General features: G+C 40.4%; 1 protein-coding gene across 1 annotated transcript; it reads left to right on the forward strand.

Moving 5' to 3' along the window:
* Positions 1-3958: 3958 nt before the first annotated feature.
* Positions 3959-20069, forward strand: ADI1 (acireductone dioxygenase 1). Its single transcript, XM_060689279.2, has 4 exons — positions 3959-4240; positions 10527-10646; positions 16863-17042; positions 19610-20069. Exons 1-4 carry the CDS (start codon positions 4121-4123, stop codon positions 19730-19732), a joined length of 543 nt encoding a protein of 180 aa, XP_060545262.1. The 5' UTR covers positions 3959-4120; the 3' UTR covers positions 19733-20069.
* The last annotated feature ends 510 nt before the right edge of the window (positions 20070-20579 follow it).

Consider the following 20579-nt stretch of genomic DNA (forward strand, 5'->3'; position numbering starts at 1 on the left):
TAGGGAAAAGAAGGAAATCCATTCCACCAAAATCTCCATTTCATTCAAGAATAGGCATCATTGGCAATCACCTATTGACCTGTTAACTCTCAGGCACATTATATCATGGGCTTTAGACCTAAAAAGCTGGTGCCATGATAAGTGCATCAATTTTAAAGGAGTTGTAAGATTCTGGCTTTTCCGAAAGCTAAATTTTGAGTAATATTTATATTTCTAAAACTCTTGACCTAAAAGTCTTATTACTGCACTATTTAACTTTTTTCACTTGAGCTATGAGACTAGAAGAAAAATCAGATAGCCCAGTGCTGACAGCTGTTGCCCAGCTACTCAATCCCGTCTTCTAGCTAGAGCTGAACCATTTAACAAAGTCTTCCATTACCTGCACCTTTAGAACTCATTTTCTCTCTGCCTATCTGTCTTTTCCAGACAGCCTACTGGCCTGCTTAGCTTAGAAGAAATTCCTTCAGTTTCGCCTAGAGGGACTAAGGGGGGGGTATTGGGAGCAGCATCTGACTCAGAATTGATTTGCTGGAGCACTTCATGAGGTGCATTTCCTGCAGTCCTGGGAACTGGAGAAAATGCAGGCCTGGAGGCATCCGTGAGAGCAGACAAGTTTAGAAAAATCCTGCTGATTGCTTCTGATCCTGCCCTGTGTCAGTTTTTGGATGCACCAGCAAACTAAAAACCATTTGATATGTGGAAGCTGTGCTTGGCATATGCTTGGAAATCCACAAGCAAGAGGGGAGCTAAATTAAAAATAATTGAGAAAGAAGCAAACACAACCAAGATGCAACATTTGGTGTTTCCTTAGGCTCCAGCTGTGAGCGGTGTCTGTCTGGAATTTAATGTTCAAGGCGAAGCGTGTATCTATAGCTTGAGCCTTAAGCACAATAAATTCTTGGGGTTCTACACATGCTCCATTTCTTCCCTGCTAGACGAAAAGGCAATAATACTACCCAAATTTTCCTCTGCAAAGAGACCCAAGATGACAACAAGCTTTCTGCTTGGCTGCTTATCTGAAGTGAAATCAAACAGACACAAACATTGACATACACCATTCTCCTCGGCGAAGCCATGAGATCTGATCTCGTCCTCTGGCATCTCAGCTACCCAGCCTCTGTCTCTTGGCCAGTTTCTAGCCTCCGCCCTTGCTTTCACGGTGAAAGCTTGCAGCACTTAAAGGTTGCAGACCTTAGCTTCTATTGTATGTAAATATTGGGGAATGGGGAATATAGTGTGTCAGCTCACTCAGAAGAAAGCCCCACAGAACAAAGCAGAGTTTATTTCCTACTGTGGATGCCCAAAATAAAACTCCCTCCCTGAAAATATTTTTAAGAAGTCCTAGTTGTAACAAAAATGGGCCATGCAGAGATTCAAGGATTTCCAAAGTTTTGTTCAAGGTTGGCTAAGAGCAGAAATAAGGGTGGGAATACATAATGGGTAAAGTATTTTCTGTATTGTTGCATTGTGTTTTCAATTCCTTGAAGCAGAAGGGCTTGTCTTTCAACAGTGCATCCTTGCCATGGTAACTGAGTCCATCTACCCGTTTCTCTTTCCTTCCACCTTCTCTAGCACCACAGTCTTCTCCAGAGAGATAGCTCTTTACATATGTCTATGCTTAAACATATCTAATAAGAGAGAACCAAATACATCTATCATGGTAGGAAGACAGCTGTGTTACTCTGTGGTGGCCAAAACTCCAGAGCCATCTTGTCATGCTAACCAATTTTATTAAAAAGCATAAGCCTTTGTGAAGTGCAGCTCATTTCACCAGATGCATTCTGATTTTCATCCCCTCTGAGTAATTGATCTCTCTGTGGAACTGCTTTCTTAAATCTTTCCCTAACATTTAGCCAGAAGGCTTTCCTATAATTTAAATCCATTATTCCATACTCTTGTTCTGAAACGAAAGAAAACAGGTCTTGCTCTTCTTCTGTCTGATGCCCCTTCAGGTACTTGAAAGTACTTTTGCATCCCTGCTCCGTCATCTTTTCTCAAGGTTAAATAGACTCAGTTCCCCCCAGTATGAGATTTAGTTTCCAGGTCCCTGATTATTCTTGTTGCTTTTCTTAGAATCTGTTTGCTCCATTTATTCATTTGTTAAAAGTGTGTCACCCAAAAGGCTTGAAATAGCATCAGAGAAATTCTCCTGCACATCCTGAATAGCCGCAGGAAGAGAGAGCAATCTAAGAAGGCATGCACCCCTCAGCAACCTGGGAGTATAGTACATCACTTGAACTTTGGCAGCAAAATGGTCAGTTCCTGGGAGGGGTGATTTGAAGAATCAAAATGGGAGCAGGTTGCCCTTTTAAAGCCTCCTGTCTCCATTCTCAAGCATTGCTGTCCACCATGCTGAACATCTTCAGCCACATCATTGGCAGCGATACTACAGCATTCCATTTCCTTATTGCTTCCTTCAGTAATCCAAAAGGTTGGGAGTTTGGCTTCAGATCCACATCTGCTCAAAAGTTCTCCATCCATCCTGAGTTACCATACAAGGCGGCCAAGGATTATGTTTGAATATCCTACTGCCCATTGTCCACTTGTCTTTCCAATATTTGCAGCTCCATTGTTGTGCCCACATCTCTGAAATCCCAAAGGAAGTCACACCAAGAGGCTTTTTCAGTAGAGTTGGTACTCTTAGCACTGCACGGGGAATCCTGCTGTTGAGAAATTATTGGGGAACTCCTTTCTTCCCTAGAGAATGTTGTAAGACTTGCCCTCAACAAATAGTTGTGGTAGACTTTCAAAATGCACATTCTTCCCTTCAGTAATTTAAACAGCCTAGATCAGGGGTGTCAAACTTGTGTCGTCACGGCAGTGTCACATGAGGTATTGTGACTTTTTCCCCCATTGCCAAACCGGACGTGAGCGTGGCCAGTATGTGGCCCATCTGACCCGTGGGCCGCAAGTTTTAACAGCCCTGGTTTAGGTTCTTCATCCCTTACCTTCTGCTATTCAGTTCTTTCCAGGAAGAGAGGAACTAAATGTTTCTCCATCTTTTGGGAAAGAGAAATCTTCTCGGGTCTTAAAAGTCCCCCCTCTTCCAGTGCCTGGTGCTGTCTCTTTTTGCATCAGAGAAAACTCTTTTTCCAGGTATCTCGTTTTCCCCTCTCCTTGCTTTTCTGAGAGCTTCCACTGGAGTCTTGCTTTGCCAAATGGGGAAACCTGCTACCTGGGAGAGACCCGGAGAATGATGAGTTATTTCATTTAGAGACCATTCAAAGTTACAACGGCACTGAAAAAAGTGACTTATGACCATTATTCACACTTATGACCATTTCAACATCCCCATGGTCAGGTGATTAAAATTCAGATGCTTGGCAATTGACTCATTGTTGTGACGGTGCAGTGTCCTTTTGCGATCACCTTTTGTGAACCTCTGACAAGCACAGTCAATGGGGAAGGCAGATTCACGTAACAACCATGTAACTACTGCAGCGATCCACTTACCAAAGGTGACAAGAAAGGTCCTAAATGGGGCGAAGTTCACTTAACAACTGTCTCACTTAGTGACAGAAATGCTGGGCTCAATTGTGGTCGTTACATCGAGGACCACCTGTACTCAGGGAACCCATTAGCTCAAAAGAAGCCATCTGCCTGGGGGTGGGGGGTGACAAGAGAGGTAACACGCCTCATGAGGTTGACCCATCCCTCCCCTCCCCTCTTCTCACTAGCAGACATCACAAAGTGAAGGCCAAACAACGGAACTAGCGATAGGACGTTGTGTGGCGGGGCTGTGTGTGGCGGGAGGAGAGTGATCCGGGCTGCTAAAACCGGACTTGCACCTGTATTTAGGCCCAGACGGAAAGGCCCGCGGTGCTTCAACCATTGTAAACGCCTGGGCTCTGCCCTCTCCTGCGAAACCCCTGGAGGGGAATCGGCACTTCCGTAGCAAACGGTAGACTTTCGTTTACCGCCCTTGGAAGTTAAATCCCCCCCCCACCCCCGTGTTTAGTTTAGGAGTCTTGGCGGAGGCAGCGCATCAGCTCCAGGCCAGGAAAACCGGGACGACGTCCTGGCTGGCAGCCGACGAGGGGCGGGCCGGGGAGGCGTCTCCCTCGGCCCTGGTCGGAGGCGGCGCGGGAGGCGGGAGCGGAGGCTCGGTGGCAGGGGGACGATGGTGGAGGCTTGGTATATGGACGATTCCCGGGAGGACCCCCGGAAGCCGCATCGCCCAGAGCCGGATCGGCCGGTCAGCCTAGAGCAGCTGAGCCGGATCGGCGTCTTTTACTGGAAAGTAGGCAGAGCAGGAGGAGGGAGGCGGGCCGCGTCCGAGACTTGCAAAAAAGGCTGCCCGGGATCTGGCTCCGTTTGCAGCGAGCTTGCGCAAAACCAGGCTGGGGGATCTGGCGCACGAGCCCGAGGCAAAGGCGACTGACTTGTGCTCGGTGGCGGGGATCGCTTTTCCGGCCTTGCCGAGGGTGGTGGGGACGGAGCCCCAAATCCACCCTTAGCCACGGAGCATACTGGCCGCCCTCATTAAGCGAGCTTCATTCTTGAATTAACCGGGGTTAACTCCAAGCCTTGGAGAGACCGTGGGGGAAAATGTTCCTCTTTGACTTTCTTTCTTTCTTTCTTTCTTTCTTTCTTTCTTTCTTTCTTTCTTTCTTTCTTTCTTTCTTTCTTTCTTTCTTTCTTTCTTTCTTTCTTTCTTTCTTTTTCTTTCTTTCTTTCTTTCTTTCTTTTTCTTTCTTTCTTCCTTCCTTCCTTCCTTCCTTCCTTCCTTCCTTCCTTCCTTCCTTCCTTTTTCTTCCTTCCTTCCTTCCTTCCTTCCTTTTTCTTCCTTCCTTCCTTCCTTCCTCTCTTTCCTTCCTTTCTCTCTTTCCTTCCTTCCTCTCCCCCCCCCTCTCTCACACACGCACACACACGTTTTCTTGTTGGTCTTTCCCACTGATTTTTTTATTTGGTGTTTCTCCCCCCCCCCCTCTTTACCCTGAAAAAATGCGTTAAAAATAAGCAATCCAGTTATGGAGATCGTACAGGGGAATCTGACCTCTTGAAAACTGACAGCTCCTACAAGTTCTGTTTTAAGGGATGGCATTTGCTTTAATGACAAAATGTGATCATATTTTCACATTTTATATTATGCTTTGGATTGCCTCTCTTCTGTTTATCCCCTTGACTTATATTAAAGGGGGCCTGCAGCTACCTCATTTTATGGGTTTCACAACATCAGAACTAACAGACTAATGCATGAACATGTACACAGACACACAAAACACACACAACCTAGCCAAAAGTATTGTCTACTGTACAATATTGCCAGTTCAATCACTTGCTGGCTTGGTGAAACTGGTGTGAGTCCAGCCCCTTGGCCTTTTTGGGTCTAATTTATCCAATGGGATCATTGCTGTAGTTCTCTGGGACGTTAGTGGGTCATGAAAGGAAATCTGCAAACCAAGTATAATTATTAATAACAGTAATCATTAGCATCGCTGATAATACCTGCTGACACCTTAACATCTGACAAATTTATCATGGTGTAAGCTTTCATGCATTAAAATTCACCTTTGCAGGTCATTTTGTGTTCTGTTTAGTTGACCAGGAGAATACCATGCATTACAGTTGTAAATATTCATACCAATAAGCTATGAAGGCAACACATGTATGCAAATTACAAACAGTGATTCTCCCATAAATGCAAAACACTCCCCCTTCCTAATTCCACACAAACAAAAAGACAGTTCAGTACACCCTTCCCCTTGCGCTGATTGACTGTTTGAGCTGGAATTGAAGAGAACTGTAGTACAGAACTGGAAGAGAACTGCTCAGGGAAGACTTGATTGGACCTCATTTAGTTGCAAATCATTTTACTTGGAAGAGGAACAAGGTTTGTTCCCTGTTGTCATGAAAATATAAAATCCATCAGTTCCTTGGACTTCTTCCCACTGTTGTAGGACAGGTTCTTGTCTTGTGAGGCAGAGGGCAGGATTAAAAAAAAAAATACAGGATAATGTCTACATTAGTAATGCTAGACGCTAATTTTAGTTTTCCCCTGAGGCTAAAAAAAAACTACAAAAGCCAGATGTGGGTGACTTAACTGAGGGGTTGGAGAATCTGTACCTTCAGCTCATTTTTCCTGTTGTTTTGTGTGGCTTCTATACTGTTGGGGAGGGACTAGCTGCTGCGAATATTCTTGCTATGTGGCAGATAAGTCGCTCATACTCGCTTGGGTTGGATTCCGACCAGGCAGGTCCTGTTGAAGCTTTCAGATCAAGATCTCGTGTAATTATCTGAAGCAATTTTAGCCCTGTGGCTCCAGAGGAAGCGAACAGGGTTCTCCAATCTGTTACCTCAGCTACTGTTTGTTAGATCATATCCTCCTGGATAATTAAGATTGCCTGGGAACTGGCGTGTGGTTGGGTCCATGTGGTGTCAACTTCTCTGAGGAAAAGTTTGGCAAGGAGGTTTTGCTATGTCCTCTCTTCAAGAAGATATTACTGGGCCCAACAGTCCCGGACAACTATCATCCAGTCTCCAGCCTTCCCTTTTGTTAGGAAATGTGGTGGTTAGGCTTTAGCTCCAGAGGGCTCTGGAAAAAACAGATTATTTGGACTCATTTCAGTTGGTTTCCAGACTGGGGTTTAATGCAGAGACAACTTTGCTCATGTTTGTGGGTGACCTATGATAAAGCTGGGATAGGAGTGGTGTGGCCATCCTTTTGCTCCTTGATCTCTCAGCAGCTTTTGATACCATTGATAACTGGGATCGGACTTTTCGTTTCTAAGTGATGTGGTCATAAAGGGGAACGTTACACGACCACATTGTGTATCAATGGCAACAGTCCCTGTTGCCTTGGTTTAAGTGAGAATTACGGGCTGTTAAAACAAGGATCTCACAAGTTGTGGCTTTCAACAAGCAAAGTCATTGGGGATGCTGTTAGGAAGTTGCAAGTCCTGGGCAACTCACAAGCAGGCTGGCAGGTGGGAAAATGGCTGTGGTGACTAGTAAGTACAGCCAGGAGGGAATGAAACTTCCACTTTGCTGTTTTTGCTGTTCCCAGCTGACCTTTGCCATCTTCTGCTGTTGCTGACAAGGTGCACCCAGCCTGGCCCTTCGTGAAACAGTTGCTGACCATGGGAAGCCCTCAAGAAGGTCGTGTGTGGCCTTTGGAAAAAGACCTTATGCAACCAGCAGCTGCCTTGTGAAGGGCCAGACTTATCACACCTCCTCAACAGCAGGAGGAAGAAGATGGCAAAGGTCAACTGGAGGTAGCGGAATGAGTGGTCATTAAGTGAGGACTATCTGTATGCTTCATATTACATCATATAATGATGTAATGAATTTCAGTCCTCAGTTCCTCAGGCATGTTTAGCAAATCCAATCCATGACATTTATTCATTATGTTCACCACTTAATTATATAGAACATCACAGGAGCCGTTTCTTGTTGGTCTGGTGATTGCATTTGTTTTCTTTCGTTTCAAGTTGAGATTGTGGAAGAAAACGTTAATGAGACAATTGCAATCAGTACTGGTTTTTATTTTTGCTAATTGAATAGAATTCCATCTTTACTTGCAGAATATATTGAAATTGATGATCCTCCAATTATTTATTTATTATTTATTTATTAATTTTATTTCTATACCGCCCTTCTCCCGAAGGACTCAGGGCGGTGTACAGCCTGATTAAAAGCACAAAGACAGACAAAATTTAAAAATAATTAAAATTATTAAATGATAGGCCCAATTATAAAACCCCAAATTTAAAATCCCATATTTAAAACCAATTAAAATCTTTACATTGATAGCCCGGCGGAACAACAAGGTTTTGAGGGCACAGCAAAATACACGGAGATCAGAGATTTTACGAATTTCTGGGGGCAGTTCATTCCAAAGGGCTGGGGCTCCCACAGAGAAGGCTCTCCCCCTGGGTGTCGCCAGCTGACATAATTTGGCCGATGGCACCCTGAGGAGACCCTCTCTGTGGGAGCGAACTGGCCGGTGGGAGGCTACTGGTGGCAGAAGACGGTCTCGAAGGTATCCAGGTCCAATGCCATGGAGCGCTTTAAAGGTGGTAACCAACACCTTGAATCGCACCCGGAAGACCACTGGGAGCCAGTGTAGCTCACGCAGGAGGGGTGTCACGTGGGCACAACGAGTTGCGCCCATAACCACCCGTGCAGCCGCATTCTGGACCAGTTGGAGCCTCCGGGTGCTTTTCCAGGGGAGCCCCATGTAGAGAGCATTGCAGCCCCATGTAGAGAGCATTGCAATTATGACCGTGTGTGGAGTTATCTTTTCTTTTGTTGAAAAGAAAATATTTGTTCTGAATATTGTATTTTCTTGGCAAAAATCTGTTAGTCCCTCTCCTGCTTGGTTTTGTATACCCAATGCCAACTGTTCTTATTATTGCTGGTGTAATGGTAGTGTTTTAGTGTATTGTTAATTTACCTTTTTTAGGTGTGGGGCAGGGGTGGGTTCTACTTACCTTTACTACTGGTTTGCAACGGGGCCGCGTGCGCTTGCTTGCTTTGCTCGCTCTTGCACATGCTTGCTTCTCTCTCTCTCGTGCGCACTCTTCATATCAACTGTATCTGTGGTTGGACCATAGATGCGGATCACTGAAATATTGAATGGCTTGTCTTGGAGTTGAGAACATTATATCATTTAGTCATGCTTAAAGATAAACTAACTACTACACTAACTTTACTAACTACGTTGGCTTTGGTACCCTTTTGGTAATAAGGACACCTACTCATTTCTTTCCCTGTGATTACTACGGTAGAAGATCTGTTGTTCCTCCTTTAATTTGGTCCTTTGGATATGACCTTTTTACAGTGGATGATCTTTCTGAGAATGTAGCCTCTCAGCAGTATTATTTTTGGTATCATTGTGATATGCAAGGCCTTTTATAGCTCCAATTATGAAGTCCATGAAAGACTGTTTTCCTAGTCATTCATCAATACTTCGTATTTATTTAGGTAGAATTGGCTAATTTAATAGGCAGACCTTAAAAACTTGTATCTTAAAAAAAAATCCAAAATCTCCTGCACCTTTGTTTTGGTTGTTTCTTTATTGTACACCTAAAAAAGTGGAAGGTTGTTGCCTTATAATAGCTTTCCTCAGCCTGATTCCCTTTGGATGTGTTGGATTTCAACTACGGTAATAGAAGGTCATTATGGTTTGGGATTATGGGAATTGAAATCCAACACATCTAGAAGACAGGAAAACTGCATTAGAAAAGGCAGGGCAATCTCTGGATGACCTGGGCAAGATAGATGCATTTGTGCTTCTCTCAGCTTTACACTGCTGCTACTCCTTCCTATGAAGTAGAGCTATTACATGTAGAACAGGGGTCTCCAACCTTGGCAATTTTAAGCCTGGAGGACTTCAACTCCCAGAATTGCTGGCTGGGGAATTATGAGAGTTGAAGTCCACCAGGCTTAAAGTTGCAAAGGTTGGAGACCCCTGATTTAGAAGGAGGAGAAATACAGATATTATTAATACGGACCTGAGCAGTCTCAAAAATTGATAAATATACTAGAAAAGTCCTATTAGTTTTGTCAGGATTTAAACTTAATCTCATTTGTTTGCTTGATTCATGCTGCTTTCCGTACTAGGCTAATTTTGTTGTTTTGGAAATCTGCCCTCGTGGTGATGGCAAGGTGCCTTGAGGAAAATCCAGGGAAGGACTTAAGCAAGGGTTTAAAGCTCTTGAGGTAGCTGCTTTCCCTTCTTTGGAAAACTTAATAATGACATTACAAAGCTGGCTTTGTCATAATCTCATTTCTGAAGAATCAAAATGATCTAGAAAATAAGAATATTATTGCTAATCTCTGAAGATGTTTTATCCTTTAAATAAGCAATCCTGATGATCCTTGATCCATGTACCTATTTAGATTAATGTTTCAATTGTGGGATTGTTCTGAAGCCAAGGTGCATCCATTCATATGATTAGGCTGATGGCGGGGGTGGGGGGGTATTTGCAGAATTGTAGGATAATATATCAGTACATGAATGCTTACCGAATCAGGAAAACTGATGCTCTGCATGACTTGGAAGAGTCCATGCATGCATCTATCATTAAAGTTATTTATCTGAAGGAAATATTAATTTCATAATTGGGACCGGTTTGCTTTACTGAATTGGTATTGTTCAAGAGTTCCAAAAGGATGAAAAACACTTGGTTATCTAAACTGAGTATTCCACCTTTTTTCTTGACCACAATTTTTTATTCTTTTTGACAAATGATTCATCACTTCTTAAAGACACACTGGCAAGCTTTCAAGAGAAAAAAGTTGCAAGGCTGCATGTGAAATCTTTGGAAAGTAAATAAGTGTAAACTATTATGATTGCAAAATCTTGTTAGTGTTGCTGAGCCTTAGGTGACCCAATTTTCAATTGTGTGTGAAGCATAATCGTATTTAAACAAGTCGTATTTTTTGTAGCCCTATTTCTTCCTCAATTCAGCATGAAAAAAATGCTTTAGAGAGACCTTAATTTCCTTGTACATCAGAATGCCGGTTACCTTGTTTTGAATAAGTGAACCAAGACAATCCTTTTTATTATTATTATTTTGTAGCTGGATGCTGACAATTATGAGACTGACCCAGAATTAGCCAAAATTCGTAAGGAGAAGAACTATTCTTGGATGGATATAATAACGATAAGCAAAGATATGCTGCCAAATTATGAAGAGAAGGTAATAACTACAGCTTTGTTTGAGCTTTGGGAGGATTGTAAAGACTGGAATTTACCACTAGAGTGTGTGCCAGTTTTAAAAGTTTCTACTCTGCTGTCTGAGCAGTGGATTCCCTTTGTTTAAGAAGTAATTCCCCACTTCATATCTTCTGTAACAGGAATATGTGAGTGTATAAGTGTAGATACCTTTTAGCTGCTTTCTAATTTTTATAACAATGTTCTGGTAACTAAACAGCCAGAGAATTCTGTCATGTGAATTTAATGATAGAATGCACGACTTTTAAATAAATATATATTTTTCTAGTGCCTGGTGAAATGACACATATTTAATTCCTACTGCTCCTGTTGAGGCAGTCCTCAAAATCACTTTGCTCTATCAAAAATAGTGGTTGAGTTTACAGATTATGCTGGGGCTAAGCCATAAATATGTTTATTAGTCTTAGATTATTATTGTAGTTTATTTAATAAACAATGGTTAAGCAAAGGGAATGGCATAGGAATGTTCAAATGAGTTGGGGACTAAACAAAGTAGTTTTCCTGACATAAGACGAGTGTGTACGGTATATCAAGCTTCCAAAGGAAATGGAAATAACAAGTGTGAGATTTTTAGAGTGATAATTCAGGAAGAGAGACTTCTCTTTAATTTTCTTAGGTGGTTGTCAAGGCAATGCATTTGAAGTGCTATGAATATTTTAGTTGATCACTGGAGAAAATTAAGAATGCATACCTGATCTATTTCTCTTGATTCATTTTAGGAATAGCCTCACTTGTGGTTAGCATTAATTTTTAAAAATTATCCTAAGAAAGACAAAATACTTCTGTCATTGTTTATTTATTTATTTATTTAATTACTAGATTTAGACTTTCTTCTAGCAGTAACAGGAAGGATGATAATAACCTGGCTTCTGAAAAATAGTTAGGCCACTGAAGGATTCATTGTCAGAAACCTGTCAAAAGGAGCTAGATACATGGATGCAAAAACAAAATAAATAAATGAAGCTTTGATTTGGCTACAACGTCTGAAATCTGACCCTTTCTAATGTCCTATCTTCCCAGAGATAGAAGATTTCATTCTGTCACACTTTTATTTATTCTTACTATCAGATGCCGGACTACGGAATAGAAAATATAGAAATTAATTAGTTGTTAGGCAGAGAGCTGATACATTTCATGAAAGATGGAGCCTGCCATTTCAAAATTGGCACTGCAAAAGGTTATCTGTGAAGTTTAAAAACCAGATGTTGCCCATCCTCAGAATTAAAGGGTAAGGGTTGTTTTTGTAGTTCCTTCCCTTGGTTTATATTAATAAACTTTTTATGGCAGTTAGGGGAAAGAAAAAGCCTGAGTAGGAAGGGAAGCAGGCAGGAAGAAAACAATAGTATTCCTTTGGGATGTATCCATAGCCGCTGAACCTACTGATTTATTTATAGCAGTAGTTCAGCTGTCCCCACATTGGTTGGTGCTCTCTGATTGTAAAACAATATTCTAGCTAGGGGTTGTTTCTCCAGCACATCTGGAGGACATCCAGTCAGAGAACACTGCATTTTAAGTGTAGATCCAATGGCTGGGTTTTTACAACATATTAACCTTTAACATATTAACAACAGAGGCAGTCTGATCTGGTAGTTAAGATGCCAGGTTAGAAAGCAAGAGACCATGAGTTCAAGTCCCGTCTTAGCCGTGAAAACCAGCTGTTTGATCTTGGGCCAATCACTCACATTTAGCCCAACTCATCTCACAGGGTTGTTGTGGGGAAAATAGGAGGAAGATGTGTTGGATATGTTGGCTGCCTTGAGTTATCTGTAAAAATAATAAAGGTGTGATATGTATATATATATGTGTGTGTGTACTATATATATATATATATATATATATATATATATATATATATATATATATATATATATATGTTTATGTAAGTTTTCACGGGTATGTATGTGTGTATATTTAATATTTCGGGTTTCTTCCCGTGTAATTGTGGATATATCCCTAACGTCGCTTCTACCCTTTTAGGGATATATCCACAATTACACGGGAAGAAACCCGAAATATTAAATATACATATACATTTATATATATATATATACATATATACATATATATATATATATACATATATATATATATATATATATATATATATATATATATATATATATATATATATACATATATATATATATATATATATATATATATATATATATATATATATATATATATATATATATATATTTCGCTGATAAAGAAATAAAGGGAGACTAATATAGATCTATTTCAAGCTACTTAGTTCTCATCAGCTAGTCATACCCTTACTTGGATTCAAACTTGGGCTGCCTGCATGTTAGGCAGTTGTATTTACCTCAAAGCCACAAGTTTATCAGCGAAATATAAATTTGGTATAAAATGGTTTGTGGTGAATGCGACTCCTTGAGGGCTCCTGGATTGGAGCTGAAAGGCAAAAGGGATGCAGTATGCTCCCTCCCACATGCTGGGGTAGACCAGGTGTCTCAGTTCAGAACCATGGTTTGTGGACTAACAGTGGCTTGATTCATATTTTGTGTTAAACAATGGCATTGTTAAATATGGCTTTTTTGAATAAGTGACTAATAGAAGTCACACATCACACAAAACCAAAACAAACATCATATTAATAGTTTAATTCAGTGTAAATAAATCAATGTAAATTTAGCCACTGAATTCCTTAAAGATCTGCTGAGTGCTCCTGAAGAATTATCATTAGACTACAGGTAGTCCTTGACTTACAGCCATTTATTTAATGACTTCTTGAAGCTACAATGATACTGAAAAAAATGACTTACAATCAATCCTCCTATCTACTGATCATCGCAGCCTCCTCACGGTCGCATGATCAGAAATTAGGTGCTTGGTAACTGGCATCTATTTACGATGGTTGCAGCATCCTGGCCATTTGCAACTTTCCCAGCCAGGCTTCGGACAAGCAAAGTCCATGGGAGAAGCTGAATTCACTTAATGACTGCATGATTCACTTAACAACTGTAGTGATTCTTTAACAACTGTGGCAAAAACGTCATACTGTAAAATCAGGTGCAACTCACTTAACAACTGCCTTACTTAGCAATGGAAATTCTGGCCCCAGTTGTGTTCATAAGTCGAGGACTACCTGTTCTATAATGCATTATACGTGGGTCTGGCCTTGAAGACTATGTTGAAGCACCAATTAACAGAAAGTAGCAGCTATCATTGTTAAGGAGCACTTAGTTGAATATATTAACATACTTTTGTCTTAAACAAGTGAAAATACTCCTTGATTTTTCTGAGCATGGTTTGAGGTTCTACTTCTTTGTTTTAATTGAACTTAAAGCCCCGGACACCTCTCCAAGTCAAACAAAGTGCCTAATAATGGCACCACCACAATCCAGTTTTGTCTGGATTGAGTTTTGTTTTATTGCCGCCCATCTGTTTTATTATTGATTAGGCTTAGCAGCTCCTCAGCTTCGCTGAATCTGATAATAAGGAGAAAGGGAGGTGGGCATTTCATTTATTAGCCAGTCAGAGCATTAAGGTTATTTCTTTTCAGAGTCATATTCCATCCAAATTGATGAACTGTGTCTGTGAGTGAGTGAGTGAGTGAGTGAGTGTGTGTGTGTGTGTGTGTGTGTGTGTGTGTGTGTGTGAGAGAGAGAGAGAGAGAGAGAGAGAGAGAGAGAGAGAATGAATGGCACCCTGATTCCCAGAGAATAAAACCAAGGAGGACACAGCTTGCTAACAGAGTCTGACTTGTCTGAAGCCAAAATGCATCCAGACATTCTAGGATAGAATAAACATTTGATGGAAGGAACGGAACAAGACATATGATTTCAGAGGTAGAAAATCTTTCAAAAGTAGAAGACTGCATGTGAAAAGGCTCTGAGATTGTCTGTGGAGAAAGAGAAGCAGGAACTAGAATGGTCTCCCTGTCATAGCTATCCTCTAAGGGAAGGTCATGGAATTGAATCCCTGCTCAGTGCAGAAATACATCCGGATGGCTTTCCACCCCACTCCCATGTCAAGGTGGGGGCAATAAGCAATAAGCTGACTTTGTATAAATATACAAAAGTATGAAGGCTATTGCTTAACGCATTGTAAGCCGCCCTGAGCCTCCGGAGAAGGGCGGCATATAAATCAAATTAAAAAAAAAAAAGGTGTGTCAGCTTTCTGAGCCTGACACTTTTGCTATGTGGATTTCTACTTCTAGAATGGTCAGCCTGATCACTGATTTCAGCAAGAAATTCTGAGAAATGAAATCTGTAGATCCACAGCAGACTCAAGGTTGACTCAGCCTTCCATCCTTCCGAGGTCGATAAAATGAGGAGCCAGATTGTTGGGGACAGTATGCTGACTTTGTAAACCACTTAGAGAGGGCTGTAAAGCACTGTAAAGCGGTATATAAGTCTAAGTGCTATTGCTGTTTCCCAACCTGGCAAGTTTAAGATGTGTGGATTTCAACTCCAAGAATTCTTAGCAATGGCAATTCTGGGAGATGAAGTCCACACATCACAAAGTTGTTTAGGTTGGTAAGCACTGGTTTAGAGCTAGGTTGGAAAAGTTGAAGTGCATGGTGTTCAAGGCTGTCTATAAAATACTTTAGTATCTGAGGCAGAAAATCCTGGGAATGTTTGCATCTTGTCAGCCCTCCCGAGTAAATCAGACAGGAAACACAACCAGATGAGCTAAATCTACTTTATTGTAAGGGTACATTAACAGAACCTTGCGAGTCTGAAAGTGCAAATCTTCTGCCAACACTTTCAACTAATCCATTAGATAGGGTCTCCCCTAATTTTCTCTCTCTGACCATTAAGAAACCTAGGGCTCTTCCACTCTCTTGTCTGATCATTTCCTAGGAAGCATTTCTTCCCCTTGTCCTTCAAGGTCATTCTCACATGCCAATACACAACCTAAAACAATATATGGAATAGTTGCTGAGCAGCTAAGCTTTTGTGACACTTCAAATCAACTGCTTGAGCCAGTCACCAGCATAATGGAAGGACAAATTCTCCTCAGGGAGTCTCCATAAATATCTCTCAGTAGCGGAGAGGAACATTTTAATTCAAATACGTTTATATCAGTCAATTTGATATTTTCATGTGTTAGGGAAAAAAATGCTGAAAAATCACCCTTATACAGTCTGGTGTCTTCCAAGTCCTTTAGAAACTGCAATTTAGAATCCACAACCTATAAAATCAAAAATTGGAAATTTTGGATGCTCTAATCCTAATGTATCGAGGTAGTACTAGATTGAATCCAGGTAGCTGACAATATGATCTGTTTAGGGTGGGGGTATGAAATTTGTGAGATTTTTATGAAGAAAAACAATGCCACCTAGAGAGAAATATGGCTTCATCTGCCCATAGATGACAACCTATTTAGTAGGACTATTCAAGCAACTTAGAAGGGTGCTTCACTCATTGAAATAAGCCTTCCCAAGTTGCCAGCTTGCACAGTTTTGACTAGTGTGCTGCCATCTGGTCAAGGAGGAACAAAGAGCTTAAATTCTATGCTGGGCATAGAGCAGGGAAAGAATACAACCAACATGCTCATTTGCTTTTATGTAATTCTTATTATCTGCAACAACTAGACTGGTATTTCAATACATAGCACTCATAGATTTAATGTTACAAACAGCTGGTCTCAAATTGAGGCTGAGGGACTGTAAGGATTACTAGGAATGTGCTTTTAAAATGTTTTCCAACTAGATGTTCAAAGGTCAGAAGTCCTTCATCTGCTGCAAGTCTGCCAATCTACTTTGTATAATTTTTTTTTTTTTTAATTTGATTTATATGCCGCCCTTCTCCGGAGACTCAGGGCGGCTTACAATGCGTTAAGCAATAGCCTTCATACTTTTGTATATTTATACAAAGTCAGCTTATTGCCCCCACAAACTGGGTCCTCATTTAACCTACCTTAGAAAGGATGGAAGGCTGAGTCAACCTTGAGCCTGGTAAGATTCGAACCTGCAGAAATTGCAGGCAGCTGTGTTAATAACAGGGTGCATTAATTAATTGCTGTAAGGATAAGTCTGAGAGAACTTCAAACTCTACCTTATAAACATTGAACAGCTGCCTATTGACAAAAGCTTGAGCATTTTGGAAGTAGCACCTTACAATCTGTGCAGCATGCAATATGCTACCGGTATGTGTTTGTAATAGACTTGCTCCACGGAAATGCTTCCTATTCTGTTCCTTCCCTCTCCTAGATAAAAATATTTTATGAAGAGCACTTACACCTGGATGATGAGATTCGCTACATCCTGGAAGGAAGTGGGTATTTTGATGTTCGTGATAAAGATGATAAGTGGATCCGGATTGCTATGGAGAAGGGCGACATGATCACACTTCCTGCTGGCATCTATCACCGTTTTACACTGGATGAATCTGTATGAAACAGGTTTTTCTTTAAAAAAAAAATTAAAAAAAAATCCACATAGAGTTGAGGCAGATGCAGACCAGCATATAAAAACATAGCTCTGATAATACATTGGCTGTGAATCACTAATGTAGAAATGTATGGTTAGAATCTTGAAGAAGCAACATCTACAAATTCATACCCCATTCTAACAAATTTAGCATCTTACTGATGGAAAATCATTGATTTGATATTGGTGAGTTACCTTGCTTGAAATCATAGCACAGTATTGAAAACTTTCTTGACTTCCAAGCAACTCTCTGGGCTTAGAAATCAATTCCTAAGGTTCAGAGAAGGATAGTATTAGAGCACATATGCTTTCTCGGCTCTGAACTGCTATCTTTATAGATAAATGGAGCACTTGTGTCTCCAGCCTTGTCATAAAATCCATCTTTAGTAAGGGATTGGTGTTACCATAGCAACTATCCATTGGAGCCTCAGGAGATCTGCTCTGCTTTTTCTGTTGTTTGGCTTGTTGTGTGGGATACAAAGCATTCAGAACAGAAGGTTGAAGAAACTAGTATTTTGCTGTGTCTCTATCCTCAGTTGCTGTGGACTGGAGATCAGTTTGTGGGATCCTTTTGTTGGTTTTATTACATAGGGAAAATATGCATAAGGCTGTAGTTTCTGAATCCCAGGTTTTGTGCTAGCCACATGCCATAATAAATGTGTTTTATTTTATTAAGATAGCTAGGCATTCTATTCCATTTCATTTCAAAACCTTAACCCCCTCCCCCGCACACACAACTAAATAACACAACTCAAACACACAATTCTGACTTTTAAAAAGATCTTAGTCCAACATAACCTGTTATTTCTAATGTCTCTGATATTATACTGTTTAATAACTCAAACACACAGTGGCCTGCCTAAGCCACTGAATTTTTAAAAATGTCTTAATTTAAATATTAAGCAGCTGTTGCTAAAATGCTGCTACTGATCAGAGGCTAACATTTAAAAATATAAGCCAATAATTATGTGGTAATATAAAGGCTAACATGGTTATAGCATGAGCTGTCGATCATAAGCAAGAGACTACATTCCATTTTAGCTCATGTGATGAAATGAGCTATTTCTTATCCAGCTCCTGCTGAGAAAGAAAAGAGAGAGCGAGAGAGAAAGGAAGAAAGAGAGAGAAAAAGAAAATAAATTATTTATTTTCTTCACTGACAAATAAAAGGTTGTCGTTTGAAAGCTTCTTTCCCTTTCTGAAACGAAGCTCTCCATTTTTTCTAGCTAAGTAGGTTAGAGATACTGACTGGGGTGATGGTCTCGTGCTTGTTGCTTCAAGTGAAACTGCTGTTAACAGACAAGCTCAGACTGGCCTAGGACTTTGTCCCTGGTAATCCAATTTCAAATCTGCTTCTTGATTGCAGTTCAGTATAGTGTGTGAACTAAGCCATCCTGTGCCCAGTTATTTCCTGTATTCTCTTGATAGCGGAACTAGCAAACTGGTTGTAGAGTAGCCTATTTGCATCGTGATTTGCAAAAAGAAAAAGAGTATGAATTCCAGTCTTAGTTGGATTGTCACAAAGATATAGTTTAAGAAGCCATAAAGACTTTCAACGTTTATGCAATTAATGGCATGCTTGCCCTTGTGAATTGAGAGTTCAAACACAGCAGCATTTATGCGGAAGTAGATGGCCTCTTGAATTCTTTGCAACTTCAAACTAAGATTACCGGGTTTGGGTTGCAAGAATTGCATGACAGCTAGATGGCTGCCATGAGTTAGCTCCCTGCAATTCTTTCCTGACATTTGTAGGTTACTTGGATTTTCTCAGCCCAGATTTGGGAGTCTGCTTTTATACTCCAATAAGTGGATACTGAATATCAATTTGTGAGTTATTCTATGGACACTTTTCTACATCAGGGTAGTAGCTCTATGATCCTACAGGTGTTGAGTCACAACTTCCAGGTGTGTCCTGTGCTTTCCAACCCCGTGGACTAGGGAATATCATACACAAAGCGGTATTTTCACTTAAATGGCCGTAGTTTTCCTGCTCCCATGCTTTGAAGAACAACATTACACCAACTTTTGCTTGAGATGATATGCGCGAAAAGCACCAGCTGTTCAAATTCAGTTTCTCCCAGACTCAGGAACAAGGCCAATAAAATGATGGAACTCTAAATCTGCCAAATGTCCAAAGAACTTCTTTCCCTTATGGGATTTTGAATATATTGACTCTGGTACCTGGCTGACTTGAAGTGATTTATATCACTATTATTTCTTCTACAATGTCAATATTGCAAACCAGGCGAAGAAAATCAGACTATGGGTTATAGCTATATTTTTAAAAGTCTGGATATTTTCTAAGGCTTGAATAAAATCACTCCAACTGTGTTCTTAAGTATTATATTTGCTAATGCTTCTTTTTTTTTAAAAAAATAAAAAATCTCTTTAATAGTGTGTATGGCAAAACACACTATGGCAAAATTGTTCTTAATTCTTTCAGCCTTTTGGTAGTTTGAGGCAAACTACCATTTTTTATGAAAGTGAATTCTTATACTGAGTGTGAATTCTTGTGTTTCTCCTCCCAGAATTATGTCAAGGCAATGAGACTGTTCGTTGGAGAACCAGTGTGGATTGCTTATAACAGACCAGCTGACCATTTTCCTGCTCGAGCACAGTACCAACAGTTTTTGTCACAAACAGTACAATAAACCAGTAGGACAAACATGAGGCATGGAACATCCTGCAACATCTGTAACATTAAAATGGCAAAGCGGCTATGTTAACGGCATCTGCAGGTGATAAATCTTTGATTTCCCCTCTCTCAAATATCAATTTTTAATATCAAATTTTGTCCTTGGATGAATGGATTTTTACATACAATAGTGATTTATGTAGTTTGCAGATCACAATTGAGAATATCAATCCTTTCTTGCTCCTCTTACAGCAATACTTCTCTGATTCATTCTTGCATTAACCTAAAGCATTATTATGTTTGATAGTTGCTTTAATGTTGTAATGCTAATAAAATAATATTCTATCTTTTAATTGTCTTCAGCCTTTTTAAGGAAGCTTGTTGTTGGGTGTTTGTATCACCTACTGAGGGGTTCATCTGTGTAAGATGCATACGTAAATGGGTTTATAATCACTGTATAAACGGAATATTTCCACGGGGTTGTGAAAATCCAGGTATGAAGTGTGAAATCTGTTTTTAAATGTCAGTCCTACAAAAAGATTGCATAGACATAGGTTTATCAGCTACAATAAATAAAACCCAATCAGTAAATTCTGTGGCATTCAGTCAAAGTTAAATCCACATAAATGGCCAAACTGGATGTGATGGATATGGCCATATTTGTACCCAGATTAATTCTTGCTTAAGTGAACTATATTTACTGAATTAACTGAGTTGACGAAATTTGCCCAACTGGCAGAATAAAGTAATCTTGCCGGCTGTGTTTGTAAATGAGCCGCTGACCAGCCAACAGTGTTTTAAGCTAACATGTGAGCCTGGTTGATATGCAACCAGGATATCCCATGTTGTTTTATAAAATACGT

Source organism: Pantherophis guttatus, chromosome 1 (assembly GCF_059756535.1).
Source record: "Pantherophis guttatus breed Tessera chromosome 1, ASM5975653v1, whole genome shotgun sequence".
Lineage (NCBI taxonomy): Eukaryota > Metazoa > Chordata > Lepidosauria > Squamata > Colubridae > Pantherophis > Pantherophis guttatus.

Coding starts and splice junctions, on each gene's coding strand:
- ADI1 (XM_060689279.2), top strand. CDS start 4,121: ATGGTGGAGGCTTGGTATATGGACGATTCCCGGGAGGACCCCCGGAAG. Junction 4,241..10,526: donor TCGGCGTCTTTTACTGGAAA/GTAGGCAGAGCA, acceptor ATTATTTTGTAG/CTGGATGCTGACAATTATGA. Junction 17,043..19,609: donor GTTTTACACTGGATGAATCT/GTATGAAACAGG, acceptor TTCTCCTCCCAG/AATTATGTCAAGGCAATGAG.